Source organism: Phalacrocorax aristotelis, chromosome 1 (assembly GCF_949628215.1).
Source record: "Phalacrocorax aristotelis chromosome 1, bGulAri2.1, whole genome shotgun sequence".
Classification (NCBI taxonomy): domain Eukaryota; kingdom Metazoa; phylum Chordata; class Aves; order Suliformes; family Phalacrocoracidae; genus Phalacrocorax; species Phalacrocorax aristotelis.
Genome location: NC_134276.1, coordinates 72420666 through 72436384, shown reverse-complemented (window position 1 = coordinate 72436384; position 15719 = coordinate 72420666). Strand labels below are relative to the sequence as shown.

Sequence of the window (15719 nt, the reverse complement as noted above, 5' to 3'; positions counted from 1 at the left end):
GGGCGCTAGGGGATCATCATTCCTTCTGCAAAGAAGTGTGCTGCTGCTTTTTGATGTGGTCTGGCTAAATGCATCCCATCCAGCTCCACGACTTTGAGGGGCAGGAAGCTGCTTTGCCTCCCACAAACCCTTCTCTCCAGGATGGCACAAATGGCAGTGGATACTACACGCAGCTCTGTCTGTAACCTGTCTGTCACCAGCCCTGACCAGCCAAATAAAGAAAAAATTAGATGTTTCCGAGTAAGACAGCTACCAAGATTGCCTTTTTGGGCTGTTTTGGAACAGATTAGGAGCAGACTGAAGAAACCTCTGCAGTCCTACTTTGCAGACAGGAATCCTATCAAAAGTTATTTTCCTGATCAAAATCACATGACGGTCTTCTAGAACAGTCCAGTGCCTTGACTCACTCACCTCTGTTTTCCTTGGCTAGGTTGTCAGCCATCTCCCAGTAGTCATAGCTGTGCAGGATGCTGTTGGTGATGCTGACGTGGTTGGCGGCCATCTGATGAATGCGCTGTGGGATGCTGATGATAGGAGATGGGGAAGGGGCTCCTGTGCTCCCCTGGGATCCTACAGAGCTGACTGGAGAAGGGCTAGGGGACATGGGTGATGGAGTTCCTGTGCTCCTGGAAACAGATGTTAATACAGTTGCTTGAAAGGGTGTTAGGATTAAAAACACAAGAGTATCAGAACATACTCAGGTAAGCAAATATAATTTCTGACTGCCAATCTGATGCAAATTTCTATGTGACCTGTGAACTTACTTTCCACTGGCACCCCAAGGAGATGGATTCTGGGCAGCTTTTGATGAATTCTGTAAAGGAAAAAATAATTCACAATGCATATAATTTATATAAGACTGAAATGAGGAACAATAAACAGTATAAAAGTAAAGAAGTGTAAAGAAAAAATTGTGCGTACAGAAGTACTCAAGTGTCGTGATGCAATAAACCCACTGAGCCTTGTTGGATGTTGTGATGAAGCGGTGCTGCAGCACAGACTCATATCACACACTATTAAACCTCCTGGGATGGGGGCTGGTTAGGAAAACATGTTAGTTGAAATGGAAACTTTTCGCAGAAATCCTGGGAGTTCAGAAGAAAGTGCTGCCAAGACTCTTTGTGAGGTTTCACATAGATTTTCTTGTGATAGAGAAAACCAGGATTTCCTCCCACTCTCCTGCCCCCAAAGACAAATGTCATTCTCCTAGGACCTGCAAGACCATGCAAGTCTGCTCATCCTGGCAGACCACAGGGATGTGAATCTGAGTCTCCCTCAGCTTGGGTGGGTGTTTTAACAACCAGGCTCAAGAATCTCCCTCACAATTCCTCCTCTTGGGGAGCCCTTGTAGAGTGGTTGTTCTTCTAGCTGAAGGGTTACCCAGAACCTCACCCCCGGAAGGGCACATAAGATCATAAAGTGAGATCTCTTATATACCTTCAGTCATTAAGACTCTCATTGGTATACTGTGCTTAGGCTAAAGAATTTCATTGCTGAGGAGATGCTACCTTGTACAAGCACTATGTTTACAGAGCAGGAGAAATTCAGGTGTCCACAACAGTGGAAACTGAATAGCTAAAATGATTCTAGCAGTTAATCTACAAGAGCTGGTGGGAATTTACTGGCAGGTTCCTGCTCATTTAACCTGTGGAAAAACTCCTCCCCTCTCACAAATGCTCTGGCTGATACAAACCTGGGCCTCTGAGAAAGAAGGATGTAAAAAACAGAAGTGTAAGAAACAAAACTTTTCTGGTCCATCCCATCTGCAGCCTCATGTTCAGCAATGGCCAGTTTCTAATTCTCCCATGGAAAGTGACCCCCTTGCACCCTCCCCTGAAACCATTCATCCAGATAATTGTGTGCTGGGGGACAACCCTCTCTCCTTGACAACCGTGGGAGACCAAGTGAAGTCCCGCAGCTTGAGATTTGTTTATTGTTTAAATGCAGGGCTGCAGGTGTTGCAAGCTGTAGGAGTTACAGGCGTTAACAGCAGTACAAACACAAACTCTCTTGGTCTCCCATGGCTTAGGAAGGAAAAATGATAAACAAGGGGCTCCTGAGCTTCATGGATTTCAAGGCCAGTAGTAATCCCCGAGGACACTCAGTCTGAAATTTTCCTTTTCCACCAATCATGGAACTTTTATCAGAAGCTAAATTAATTCTTTTTTTAAGGATAGCTAGTCATATAGAAATCCTAAGACACTATTTATCCTTCTTGTTCTCCTGTGTCCTGTGTCTAATGTTTAGCAGGCCTCACAGTTAGGAAAACAGATTCTGTTTCAGGGTTTCAAGACTGAATTTTCTTAACTGCAGTGCTAGCTTTTGGATTTTGTTGGTCCAGTGCCAGCAAAATCGCATGTCACCTGGTATTATCAGCTCTGTTTCCATATACACAATGATCATATCCTCTTTGAACATGTTCTGCAGTAAGCTGGACACATCTCCTGAGCCTCTCTTCAAAAAGTTTGTTTTCTCAGTTTTGACGTGTCCTCTGAACTGCTTCTTGTGTTCTCACATCTTTCATGTGCGCACCAGCACTGGCTGTATTTTAGCAGTGATCAATCAGTGCTGTGTGTGCCCTGGCATTCTTCCTGCATTTTGACACTAGGCCTTCTACATCCCAGGTAAGTGGTATGAAAAATAAGCTTTGGAGTGTCCCACAGAGGGTTCTTCCTTCAACGGGTTTTCTTTTTTTTTTTTTTGGCAGTGAGGGCTAAGGTGTGAAAGGAAAAAAATGAAAAGGTCTCATTTACCATTCTAAATAGAACCAACCTGGGAATCCTCGGCATTTGCTCCTCTTAACAGAATAGTTTCTTTTTTTCCCTTTTCTTTTCTGATCTGTCTCAGAGTTACTGGCCTTCATCTTTCTAGTGTAATGGAACTGAGTACATGTTATTTACTTACAGAGTTGAAGGCAGGAAAATATGAAAGTTGAAGTGGAGTCAAGGATACTTCTACTGTAAATGTAACCAGCCTTACTGTACAACTTCCCACACCTTTTTTCTCATGTTTGAGGTATATTATTTCAGCCTTGTCTCTGTTCTGCACCAGAAGGGTGTGGGTAAGGATTCTAAAGAGTGTAATGTAAGGGACTATCTCTTATCCCACTTTGCTTACTGCTACCCATTCTCCTGGTTTCTTTTTGCTGTCAAATATGTGTGACCCCTGAATATCTGTGTCTTCTTTTTAATTCTCTGCTGCATTAATTTTTTTTTATAATGGAAATAAAATACCTAAAAGGAGATTTAAATAATAATTTTTTTTCTAAAAGAAAAAGTGTGTCACGTTTTCCCTGCAAATGTGTGTGACAAGGCTTAAAATCTTTCTTTGATTGGTAATATATGTGGAAGTTCTTAATGCAGTCAGCATTTCACGTCACTTGGTTTTGAAAGCTTTTAGATAGCAAATATGAAATGAGTGGAGAATTTGCTTGTTTTCCACTGAAAATTATAGCAAATGGATTTTTTTCCCATTTTTACTTTCAAAGGTGAGAAAACTTTCTAATGTGAAACTACGCTATCATTATATCAGCAGGAGCTCTGCAAAAAACCAAGCTCGTCTTGGCTGTAGCAGAGTGTAAGTCCATATTATGTTTGCTGTGAAACAGTTTCTGTCTGCTGGTAGGAGACATTTTACACGGTTGAGAGCCTGACCATCCTGTTCTTAATGCAGGTATTCTCTGAACTGGTAAAGAAAAATAAAGTGCTGTAACAGGCACATATTTCTTTCCCCTGAAATCAAGTCATTGTTAGAGAAACATAATGTTTTGAATTATATATTGCTAAATTTTTAGAAGCAATTACAGTGATTCAATTTCAGTTTGACAATAATGGATCTGTCAATTTCCTTCACTGTCTTCATGTGTTCAGAATCTGGTCATGAGCATTCATGCTTGTATTTGAATTTTTTTATTAACAAAATGTCAGAGGATGGATGTTTTTCATTTCAAGGTACCTCCCTCTGCAAAAAACAACTCAACAGACGAGCCCTGTGTTCAGAGACAAATGGCTGTTCAGGTCCCTCAAAAGAGTTTGTCTTAAAGCTTATACTTTGTACATATGTACTCGTACATATTAATTTTTAAATTAGAAAAATAAAGACTAGTTTTGTGTTTGGAGGTGAAATGCTGGACTGACTTGCTAGGTGAGCTCCATCCGAAAGGTTTTGTTCCTCAGATACTTTCCAGAGAAAGGTTGCCTGTCGAATAAAAAATATTCAAATACTTTGAATGACTTCCTGTTTTATTCAAAACAGCCAGGGTTTGGACCTGGCAGAGAGTGGAAGACAGAAGCAGTAGCAGGCAAAGCAAAGCAAAGCAGGAAGGGGAAGCTAGCAGTGCTGTGTCAAGTACATGGCAGGTGGTTTGGTTGCCCTCATGATGCTTTTGTACAGCTCCCACCGAAGTCAGCGTGGGCTGTTTGCCAGTTCCTTGGGTAAGAATATGTCCCACTGCACTGTCCTTCCTATCGATGCTGCTAAGTGGAAGCCCTGCAGCTGAGGACAGCTCTAGATCAAAATCTTCAATTCACAGGTAGTCCAGGGGGAAATGTAATCCTGGAGGGGATTCTTAGAGCAAAATCTGCAAAACCTATTCACAACAGAGCTGGATAGCACTAGACGATCGACCAAGAATAATCTGAAAATATCTGTTTGCTAGTACAATAAATTTCTCATCCTTCATAGAGGAAGAGGGGCCCTTGTGAAGACAACAGATCAGGTGTTGCAATGGGAGTCTGTGGAAAACTGTGAAGTGTGCTGACTTCACAGGGGCAGAACTAAGCCCAGAACAGCCACTGTTTTAGTAAGATGTGGTATTTCCTATAATGACGCACTGATCTAAAAACATGTCATAAAGAATGCACCTTGAAATACTCAATAAGCGCTTTCGAATACTTGACTGCATGGTCTCTCTTGAGTCGGAACATCCTCCAGTACAGAAGGGCCAGGCAGCGGTAACTAGAACAAAAGGCAGAACAGAAGGTCAGGTTTGCCCCCTGAACAGAAAACCCAATTACTTATCTTAAATTCTCAAACTAAAAGAGAGTGGAAGGCTGCCAGCACCTTGCTAATGTTTTTTATCACCATTTGTTTACAGTCCTTCACACTTCAACATGGACCCATGAGCAAGGCTAGGCATTACAGCCAGGACAGGTCACACTGACAAATGCTACCAGTAAGGTACTAAACAAACCATACTCAGAAGGGTTTGCAGGTTTGGGTTCCCAGGCTTTGTCTCTGACTTGAAGTCTGCACACTTGACCAAAGGCCTCTCCTGCGAAAAGGTCATTACAGGCCTGGAACCCACCATAGGCATTTTTTTGGGTATTTTTGTAAATACAAAGGTAGCCATTTGGGGTATCTTATCCTGGGGCTTTATTACAACAGCCTGGAGCCTGTATGATGAACTAGAGTTATAATGGGTATATTTTGTATACACCCAGTGGTCTCTTCCAGCAGCTGGCGATAGCTGGGAAACCTCGGACCTGCCCAGATTTTACTGGCCAAGGTCCTCTGTGGGAAACCAGAAAACAGATTGTGTTGGAGCGTGGAGGCTATTCCTAGGCCACCTGCCTGATTTGTTCCCCAGAGGAAATGAGCAGTGGGCTGAAAAACTCAACGTGCTGTACTGGAACTGTCTGACCCCATGCTCCTTGTTAGTCTGCAGAGAGCTGCACACGTTTAATGATATGTAATTAAATGAGGGTAATAGCTATTAAATGTAATTATACATCACAATAACTGATAATCAGCATTCAGGACACACAAACTCTTTTCTTTGCTGTTGGCTTTAGGTGCACGGGTCTATTTTCCAGATCAAGAATTGCCGCCACCTCTTCCCAGCAAGCTTTTTGATTGGCAAGTGTGGGATTGCCCCTCAGTAACAGATTTCCAAAGCAAAAATCTGGTGTATTTTGCTTTTCCTTTGGCAGCAGAGGCCTTATTTTGAAAAGCAGTATTTAGTCTTGGAGCCAACCTAAAGCACGGGAAGGTGCCTTGAGTTTGGAAGCGCAGAGCGCTCCCCATCTCGCCGCGCCCAGCAGCTGCCCGCACCCCAGCAACCCCCTCGAGTTTGCAAATTGCTCTTGAGAAAAAAATCCCAGCCAAGGTTTCTCAGCCTGTTTCCCTCCCGTCCTGAAGGCAGAAGGTGAATTTCTGCCTTTGGCCGCTGGAGGACAGTCTGTCCTTAGGAGAGCGGAGCGGAGCCGGGCGCGCCGGCTGCCTGGCAGCCTGCCCGGCGGAGCAGGCAGGGGATGCGGTGGCCTCCCAGTCACCATAACTCTCACTCTGTCACCTTCACAGGTACAGCGCATATGCAAATGGTGTCAGTTCATCTGCTGGCTGGCAGACGGTGAGTTAGGATTGCTATTCATCGCCCAGAGAAGGCACCGTCTGCTTTCCCTCGCGCTGACCTTTCTGCTGAAACAGATGCAGTGGCTCCGTGAATTTGGATGCGGTTCTGCACACACGGAAGCGCTCCGGCAGTTCTGAGCAACCCTTCGTAACATGGCTTTATTTTTTTTAACTGTTCTTTAGTCGTTTTTCCCACCTAAGCGTTTTTAAAGCAATTGCCATGAATGCATTCTGCGCTCCTCCCAGTGGCACAGCAAACCGGTGACAAAGAAAGGGCATTAAAAAAAAATAAAATTGCATCTCAGAATATTTTGTTCTTTTTTATACAAATGACTAATTAGGACTCCTTATTTATGGAGGCTAAAGATGCATTTAATTTGGATTTTTAACAGATGGTTAATAGATGTTAAAAACACACTTGCTGATTGTAAATGTCCACTTACTGAGAAGCAGTAACCATGTAATAGGTATTTTATGTATTACTACATAGATATTAAATTAAAATTTGATTTTAATAACATTGCAGTATTTTACTAGCAATCAGCAACCATCCTATAGATTCTAAGGTGCGTGCATATATATCTAGAAATCTCAATTTAGAAGGTAATCCAGGAGGCTTAATTATCACCATCACTGTATCTCCCTTCATATAATGTAAATATAATTTATGATTATTGAGCCTAAAATGTCAGCCACAAAAGAAATTACTGAGTTATTGGTACAAAAGTACATCACTCATAAAAACAACAAACCATCAGGCATTTAAAAATTAATTACACTGACGTACCATAGCTGACCTGTCACAATCAATAAGTATGAGCCGCTTATTTACAGAGACAGAATGCAGACCTGGTTCGGTTATACAAGGGCTGGACCTTCCCGGAGCAGAAAGTATTCTCTTAATTTCAATAGACAACATAATCCTATCTGCCTGCATCCAGCATCTGATTTTCAAGAACTGGCTCACTGCAGAAAAGAAGCCTTTTGAGGAAATCTTGATCTACTAACCATAATGCTGCCAGCTGTTTGTCTTCCGGCGTGGCGTTGGGGCCTGAGTGGGTTTTTAGTCTCACTGCATACCTTAAGCAAAGGAAAAAAGCCAATGTGAATTAACTGAGACAGCTTTATATTACTGATCAGAGAGCTAAGCTGGCCAATGTCATTTAATCTGCCCCCTTACACAGATTTGCTCAAGTTACCAGACAGACGTGCTTTTTCTGGTTGTGTTTCAGAGCTATTTTGCCATTAGCAGTGCCTCCCCACGCTCTTTAAACAGCAGTAACTCCCTTGAACATCCGTCGGTCCAGAGGGGAGCCTAGCTGGCGAGGTGATGCCGTCCTACCAAAATAACCTCCGCTGCTGTGGAGACCCAGTTACACAGAGTTCATGCAGAAAGGTTTTTGCAGCATTGGAAGGCAGACAGCCTGCCTTGAAGCTGGTGCTGCCCTCACCCTGCCAGTTCTGAGTGCGTCTACCCAGATTTGCTCCTCCAAGCGGAGCACAGCAGAGGGGGAACATGTGGCTCAGAGCTATTTTTGCTCATATGACATTACATTCAAATTCTATAAATATTAAACATCCACAAAGGTAGCACTGCTGTTTCAAGAGTGTATGTGCTATGCAATCACAAATTAGTTTCTAGAAATCTCAGCTTCCAGCTGAATACCTGAACAGTGCACAAGGTTAGGGCAACATGCAGCACTTCTGGGCTTGCTTCCAGAAAAATACCTGTTCCCTGTAATTAGCTGCTTGTGTTTTTTCTTATCTTTGCTTTCAAACTCTAATCCTGATACCTGGGCAAAGATTCAGTATGAACATTTTCTTTCAGCAGGCATACCTAGTAAACCACTTATTTTTCTGAGCTGCAGCAAGTGAGATCAACAGCAATTCACACTATAACACAACCACAGCTACACACATTATTGAAAGCTATGGATCTGCAAGCAAAATTCATTTCCAGAGTTAGAACCATATATTTACTATCATGAGAAAAGACAGGACAGACAAAGAGCTTTCTGCCTTTTGAAAAAAAGAAGGGAAGAATTGCAGAGATAGGATGTACTATTCTCTTACTGAAAAAAAATATTTGATCTTGTTTAATAACCTGCCAGTTAGAAAGCTGGCCTCAGTCCACTGAAATGCATGAGAAGACAGCCCTAAGTGGAATAAAATGCCAATGGAATTGTTAACATGCGAGAAAACCATTGCATCAACACTAAGTCCAAAAGAACGCAATTGTTTTAGAAGCTTTGCCCCACTACGAACACAATTAAAAATTAAAGTGTTTTACTTCCTATGAACTTGGTCCTGACAGGAGCTGCGTGGTTGACTGTCCTAAGGAATGATGCCATGGTCACTGACAGTGCTGCTTTCTCTGCTAGCGTAGCTGGGCTTGCTCTCTTGTGGACAGAGTCACTCAGCTGCTGGGATGATTTTGACCTTTGTGTTCTCTACCGACACTGTCAATAATGTTAACTATTGGTACCAACTATACAGGAGAAAAATATGGAAGAGACAACCTTTCTTGCTAGGATGTGAGGGTGGAATTGAATTCTAGATGGTCCTGTTTGGAGAGCCATGAAGGTGACTAAACATAGAGGTCTGCTTTAGTGTGAGCTGGACTGCTTTTGGGACTCCACTGGCTACAGTAGGAGCATACACACCAAATGGACTTTGAGTGTCCATTTTTCTATCACTGTTCACATCTTTTTTCAGGTAATCAGTAAGCAGCAGTCTTAATGTTGGAACATTTTGCAAACTATCACTGTGAGAATGTTTTGGTATTAAGTATTACGATTTTTCCCTTTTGATTAGCACAGGACTTATACCACAAAACTCTTGAAGTAATTTGCAACTCAAGTAATATGAAAATCTTTGGGTTCGTTTTTTTTTTTCATTCTACAGTTTCCTGATTTCATTTCCATAGAAATCACAGATAATACATACATATTACATATGACTGACCAGGCGCTTGGAAGGACCTCAATTCTCCTCTTTTACTGTACCTAGGGAATTATGCGATAATGTAGTTGAGCATGTTTGCACAAACAGAGTAACCCCTGAGGTCATCTCCTCCCCTCCTACCTGATGAGTTCAACTGTTTCTGAATACATTGTATAAGGGGATTTAGATTCCATTGGGCCTTGTTCCATTGCATTTCCACACTCAATAAACGATAGTGCTGCTTCTGCATAATTCAGTGCCTTTCCAAACTTTTCCACCTAGAGGGAAAAAACAAGGACACAGAGAAACAGTGTAATCATCAAAATACGGTTACATTTGATGGCATTTTCTCAACATCAATTGTAAAGTTGACACAAGTCTGTATATCTTCAGATTCACAAATTTTCCTGCAAGAAAGCTAAAACCCATCAAAACCTGTGCATCAGTGAAAATCGTAAGATACAGAAAGTAGGGCTGAAAAAGGCTACAAAATGTTATTTGGTCCACACTCTTGTGTCCAAAGAGGGATCAACTCTGGCTAGGACATTCCTGACAGATATTTGTCAAAGCTCTTCAAGTGCTGGAAATTCCACAAACTCATCAGGCCTTTTATTCCAGCTTTCATTAAAAAGGGTTTCACATATGTTTGTAAATGTAGTTTTTTGTCACTCAACAAAGAAAGGTAATGATTATTGTGAACTAAGAGAATCAGAAATAATACTTTGAATACTAACTCTCTTAATTCAAAGGCTCATCTCTGTTCTCACGTCTTCTTTATCCCTACCATTTTCAGCACTGCTTGACCATACTCTCCTCCTGTCAGAAATTTGCTTTCTATATCCTCCTCCTCTTTCAGGGACTGCTCTGCTCCCTCAGCTTCTCCTGCCATCCTTCTTCCATGCCCCATTTCTTCACCTATTTCCAGTACTTCTTTGTCTCTCTGTGTTTGTATTTGTGTACTTATACAGATATAAGTACCTATATGTCCTCAATGGTGGTGTATATGCAAATGTGCACATAATGTTCATATGTGTACACTTACTTACCACTTATCTGCTCTCAAAATTTCATTTTTGATGTGGGTAAAGATGAATCATACTAATACCTCTCTGTCCTGACTTCTCTTCCCTTCAGTCAGAACTCCTGCGGTACATAAAGCCCATTAATGGACTAGATGCATTTGGTTGAAATCTGATGCACACAGTGAAAGGTTAATGGACCTTATTCTTTTCCAAGGGATTTTAAATAGTAACATTGGAATGGCACACTGGCTTCAATCTATTTTAGGTTCTTATATGACTCCCATTGCGATCATACTGGAGAACTTCACAAACTTTTTATTATATTTCTCTCCCCGACGCTCTTGTGCGGGTGGAAGTGCTATTATCCCAATTTCACAGATGGGGGACTAAGGAGCAGAGAGACTTAGAGCAATTTTCAGGCTGCTCACTCTAAGTGCCTGTGTTAGGTATTGCAGTGCCAAAGTAGGAGGTATTGAGCCCAGCAAGGTGATTCAAAGTGCCTAGAGGCACTTTGGCAATATGGCAATTCCTCTAGGATCCCTACACAGTCAATGAGGGGGAGGAAGTATCCGCAAAGAGTGATTCACAAGGTGTAAGTAAGGTGCTAGTCCACTGTGTACAGAAGCTGAATGTGAAGGATGTTTCAATCACCTAACACTGATGGGAAGCTATTCAAACTGTGCCTAAGTGACTCTCATGCAGGAAACTTGTGACAGAGCAGAGAAGAATGCTTGCACCTCCTGTTTCTGGGAGTCTACCATAAAAACATTTCTCTTCAGGCTAAGAATTTCCTTTGCATATTAAGTGATTTTTTCCATTCTGTTTAAAGCAACACACTAAAATGCACCATTTGTACTCCTCCACAATATTTTCTGATTTAAGACTCACTTTAGAGTAATAGGGAACTGAATAAACTGTGGAAATTTGTGCTAATAAACTCAGGTAGAGTGTAAAACTCAGTGTCCTAAATTAAGGGTGTGCTTCTGCTTCCTTGGCCTTTTTACGTTCTGCACAGCTGAGAAAAGAGGCGAAGAAACCAAGGCTCTGAACTACCTTTCTTTCCTGCTGCTGTGACAACAAAGTACCTGTCTGACAGAGCGAGGCAGGACTGCAGCTACTCCCACCTGCAAGACAGACATATTAATGCAGGGTCCCACCCCATATATTGCATCTGCCATCCCAGAGGCCTGACGTTTTTAAGGCTGTGCTCGCTGTGCTGGACAAACATAGCCTTGGAGAAAGCTGAGAGATGGCTAGGCCGAGCTCTCCTGGCACATTGCATACTTTGTTGCCTCCATTTGTTTGGAAAGACAAACATCTCTTTAGTGCTTCATATAACCTCAGATTCCCCCTTTTCAAGAGGGCCTTACTGGCTACATTTTCAGAGAGGTCACAGCCAGGTCCAAGAACCTGTTTGCTGCAACAGTCCTTTGTGTGCGAGGTGTTCCTCTAGAGTCACACAGCTTCCTTGTGTGCTTCTGGTATTGTTAGGAGAGGTCTGCCATGAAACTAGGATTCTTTTGGCACTGAAGAGCCAAAGCTCTTTAAATAAAGTACAAACACCTCAGCCACCAGACCAAATTTTGGAATAAAATTATAGGACCTAGCCAGCTAGTTAAACTGAGAAGATAGGTATGTGGATCCCTTACTCAGCCTCCATTACTATAGTTACTAATTAAAGCAAAGGAATAAATGGAAAGTTTTATTTATCCAGGCCTTTATCTCAGTAAGTCATTATTTGTTAAGTCATAGTTTATTGGGCTATGAACATTTGATTATATAAACATTTCTTAATTTAACAAGCCTAGCCATCCTTATAATAGATTTTATAATTACCCCAGCAATACTGCACTGATGAAGAAACTGCATTACAAAAATAATTTGGAGCAACATAACTGGAAAGAAAATGTTCTCACCATTGCATCTGCTTTATGCTTCTTCCGTTTAGCTTCCTGCATAAAGTAATCTGCATTGCGTGGCCTACCAGGGGAAAATAAGAAGACATTTTATTATTTTCTGACATGCAGAGTATTTTCAAGTTATTTTTCCCTTATTTTAAACCTGATTTGCAAACATTTTTTATGAAGAAAATACACTTATCATGTAACCATGCATCTTCTATTTCCAAATTGCTGCCTGTGGAGACAATAGCATTTATGGCTGTTCTCATTCTTTAGAAGTCAGTGATTCAAAGCAAAAAAAAAAGCTAATAAAATGCATTTTTATGGATTATATAAACTGCTTCCCAAATTAGTGCAGTTTTGAACTGCAAAACGGATGCAAGTGTTAAGCAGAACAAGTTATTCCATCTTCTCCTCTCCCTGGTGCTTGCTTACCTCTTTTCCTACTCCTCTCTGTACATTGTCATTTGCCTTGGCTTCTCCCTCCTCTCAAAACACATGTGTGTTTAATCTCTCCACTTTGAAAACACAGATAGCACCTGCTTGCCTCCACAACTACCATCTCACCCCCCTTCTCCCTCTTATCTGTAAGCATGCTGAGAATGCTGTTTACTTTTGCTGCCTGGAGCTCATCTCTGACTCGGTGCTGGGCCGCCTGCTACAATTCCACTGGCATTGCTTGTGCCAATTTCTCCGTTGATTTCTCCTCAAACAGATCATAAAGACTCCATCCCTTCCTTAACCTACCTGACCTACTGACTGCAGGGCACAAAATCAGCTCCTGCCTCTGTGCCGAAATTCACAAGTCTGTTTCTGATCCAGACTTAGCCACTTCCACTCAAACTGAAAACACAAACTGATGCCTCCTTGGCAATGTCTGGTCATCACCTCAGTGAGCTCCTCGTGGCTGAAGCAAATTTCTTCATCTCCTCCCACTAGCTCTCCCTATTACACCTTTCTCAGTCACTGTGGAGAATAGCCATTTGGCATGTAGTTTCAGGCCATCACCTTGCATCTTCAGTTGCTGCCTCTCATAAAAGTCTTCACATTTCCTGACTCTGAAGATTCTTCTAGTCTCATACGAGGGAGATGGCCTCCTTCTTTCTCTGCTCAGCTAAAACATGTCCTGGTTCTTCTCAGCTCATACTGTGCTTACTCCCATATACTCGTCTTTCTGAGAGAAGGAAGTTTTGCCTTGCTAAATAGTTTTCTTAGTATTGGTTACAGTGTCATCCCTTTGCCCTTATCTAATGAAAAGGAGATATTCCTGAGTAGTCAGAGTATGAATTCTGATGTTTTTACCACTCATGCTTTTAAGTGCTTGGTGTTGTAAATGATACAGTATCATTGCCACTCAGCAATCTGTTGTAAGTTAACTCCAGCTGGCAGCTCAGCCCCACACAGCCGCTCACTCACTCACCTCAGCAGGATGGGGGAGAGAATTGGAAGGATAGAAATGAAAGAAGTCATGGGTTGAGATAAAGACAGACTAACAGGTAAAGCAAAGCAGAATAAGGATTCATTCACTGCCTTCCATCAGGAGGCAGGTGTTCAGCCATCTCCAGGAAAGTGGGGCTTCATCACACTTAATGGTGACTTGGGAAGACAAATGCCATCACTCTGAATGTCCCCTTTTTCTCCTTCTTCGCCCAGTTTTTATTGCTGAGCACAGTGTCCTATGGCGTGGGATACCCATTTGGTCAGTCTCGGTCAGCTGTCCCAACTATGTCCCCTCCCAGCTTCTTGTGCACCCCCGGCCTGCTCGCTGGTGGGGCAGTGTGGGAAACAGAAAAGGCGTTGAAGCTGTGCAAGCACTGCTCAGCGATAGCTGAAACACCCTTGTGTCATCAATACTGTTTTGGTCACAAATCCAAAATACAGCACCATACAAGTAGCTATGAAGAAAACTAACTCTATCTCAGCCCAAACCAACACAATCCTAACCAGTATTTTTTAAAATTGGGATTTCTCAGCACGTTGTTTAAAAAAATGTTTTGTGTGAGTCAGAGAAAATACAGATCTAAAAACTCAAGTCAGTGGAATGGAAGAGTCAAAAATTCTTGTTGACAGCAGTAAGAACATGCTCAGATCCATAACTGAGAACAGTGGGAAGTGTCTTCCTTGACAGAAGAGGATTGCCATATATAGTTCCTTAAGACCATAAGGCTATCTGGCAGTGTGTTTACTTAGTCCATTTCTGTCTACTTATATGCACACAGTTTCAAAGACATTTCACTGTGTCGCAGGAAGTTAGTCATAGAATCATAGGATGGTTTGGGTTGGAAGGGACCCTAAAGATTACCTAGTTTTAACCCCACCCTGCCATGGGCAGGGTCATCTTCCACTAGACCAGGTTGCTCAAAGCCCCATCCAGTCTGACCTTGAACAATTCCAAGGATGGGACATCCACAACTTCTCTGGGCAACCTGTTCCAGTGTCTCACCACACTCATAGTAAAAAATGTCTTCCTTATATTTAGTCTGAATCTACACTCCTTTAGTTTAAAACCATTACCCCTTGTCCTATCACTACAGGCCCTACTAAAAAGCCTGTCCCCATCTTTCTTATAAGCGCCCTTCAAGTATTGAAAGGCCACATTCTTGTCTCCCTGGAGCATTCTCTTCTCCAGGCTGAAGAATCCCAACTCTCTCAGCCTGTCCTTGTAGGAGAGGTGCTCCAGCCCTCTGATCATTTTTGTGGCCCGCCTCTAGACCTGCTCCAACAGGTCCATGTCCTTCTTGTGTTGAGGGCTCCAGAGCTGGATGCAGTACTCCAGGTGGGGTCTCACCAGAGCAGAGGGACAGAATCACCTCCCTCAACCTGCTGGCCACGCTGCTTTCAATGCAGCCCAGGATATAGTTGGCCTCCTGCGCTGCAAGCACACATTGCCGGGTCATGTTGAGCTTCTCATCAACCAACATCGCCAAGTCCTTCTCCTCAGGGCTGCTCTCAATCCATTCTCTCCCCAGCCTGTATTTGTCCTTGGGATTGCCCCGACCCATCTGCAGGGCTTTGCACTTGACCTTGTTGAACTTCATGAAGTTCACACAGGCCCACCTCTCAAGCCTGTCAAGGTCCCTCTGGATGGCATCCCTTCCCTCCAGCACGACAACTGCACCATACAGCTTGGTGTTGTCAACAAACTTGCTGAAGGTGCACTCAATACCACTGTCCATGTTGCCAACTAAGATCAAAAATGGTCAACCTTATTTTGAAGAGAAGGAAGGTTAAATATCACTAGATGGAAACAGAGTTCAAAATCTGGCTAATTTTGAATAACCTCTGCACTAAAAAGCTTGTTGATATGAAGGAAAACAGTTCCTTTGCTCCAACTTCCTTTAAAATATTATTCTCCCTCAGGGTGGAATTTCCCCCCAGCTTACACTAGCCAGTAGGACAGAAAGGGGACTAAGGACAGGTTTGTGTCCCAGTATCTCATAACCTACTGCAGCTGCAAATACTTCCTGTGCCCAGCAAGATGCTAACATTATCTTAATAATAC

The 15719-nt window shown here is 42.5% G+C and overlaps 1 protein-coding gene across 1 annotated transcript in view; it reads right to left on the bottom strand.

Moving 5' to 3' along the window:
- Positions 1 to 15719, bottom strand: part of AFF3 (ALF transcription elongation factor 3) — a 339879-nt gene that overhangs the window by 13240 nt on the left and 310920 nt on the right. The window contains exons 15-20 of the mRNA XM_075082988.1: positions 12233 to 12296; positions 9436 to 9572; positions 7360 to 7431; positions 4863 to 4956; positions 765 to 814; positions 412 to 626 (exon numbers count right to left, since the gene is read on the bottom strand). Coding sequence (XP_074939089.1) covers positions 412 to 626; positions 765 to 814; positions 4863 to 4956; positions 7360 to 7431; positions 9436 to 9572; positions 12233 to 12296 — 632 coding nt within the window. The remainder of the gene's footprint in view (positions 1 to 411; positions 627 to 764; positions 815 to 4862; positions 4957 to 7359; positions 7432 to 9435; positions 9573 to 12232; positions 12297 to 15719) is intronic.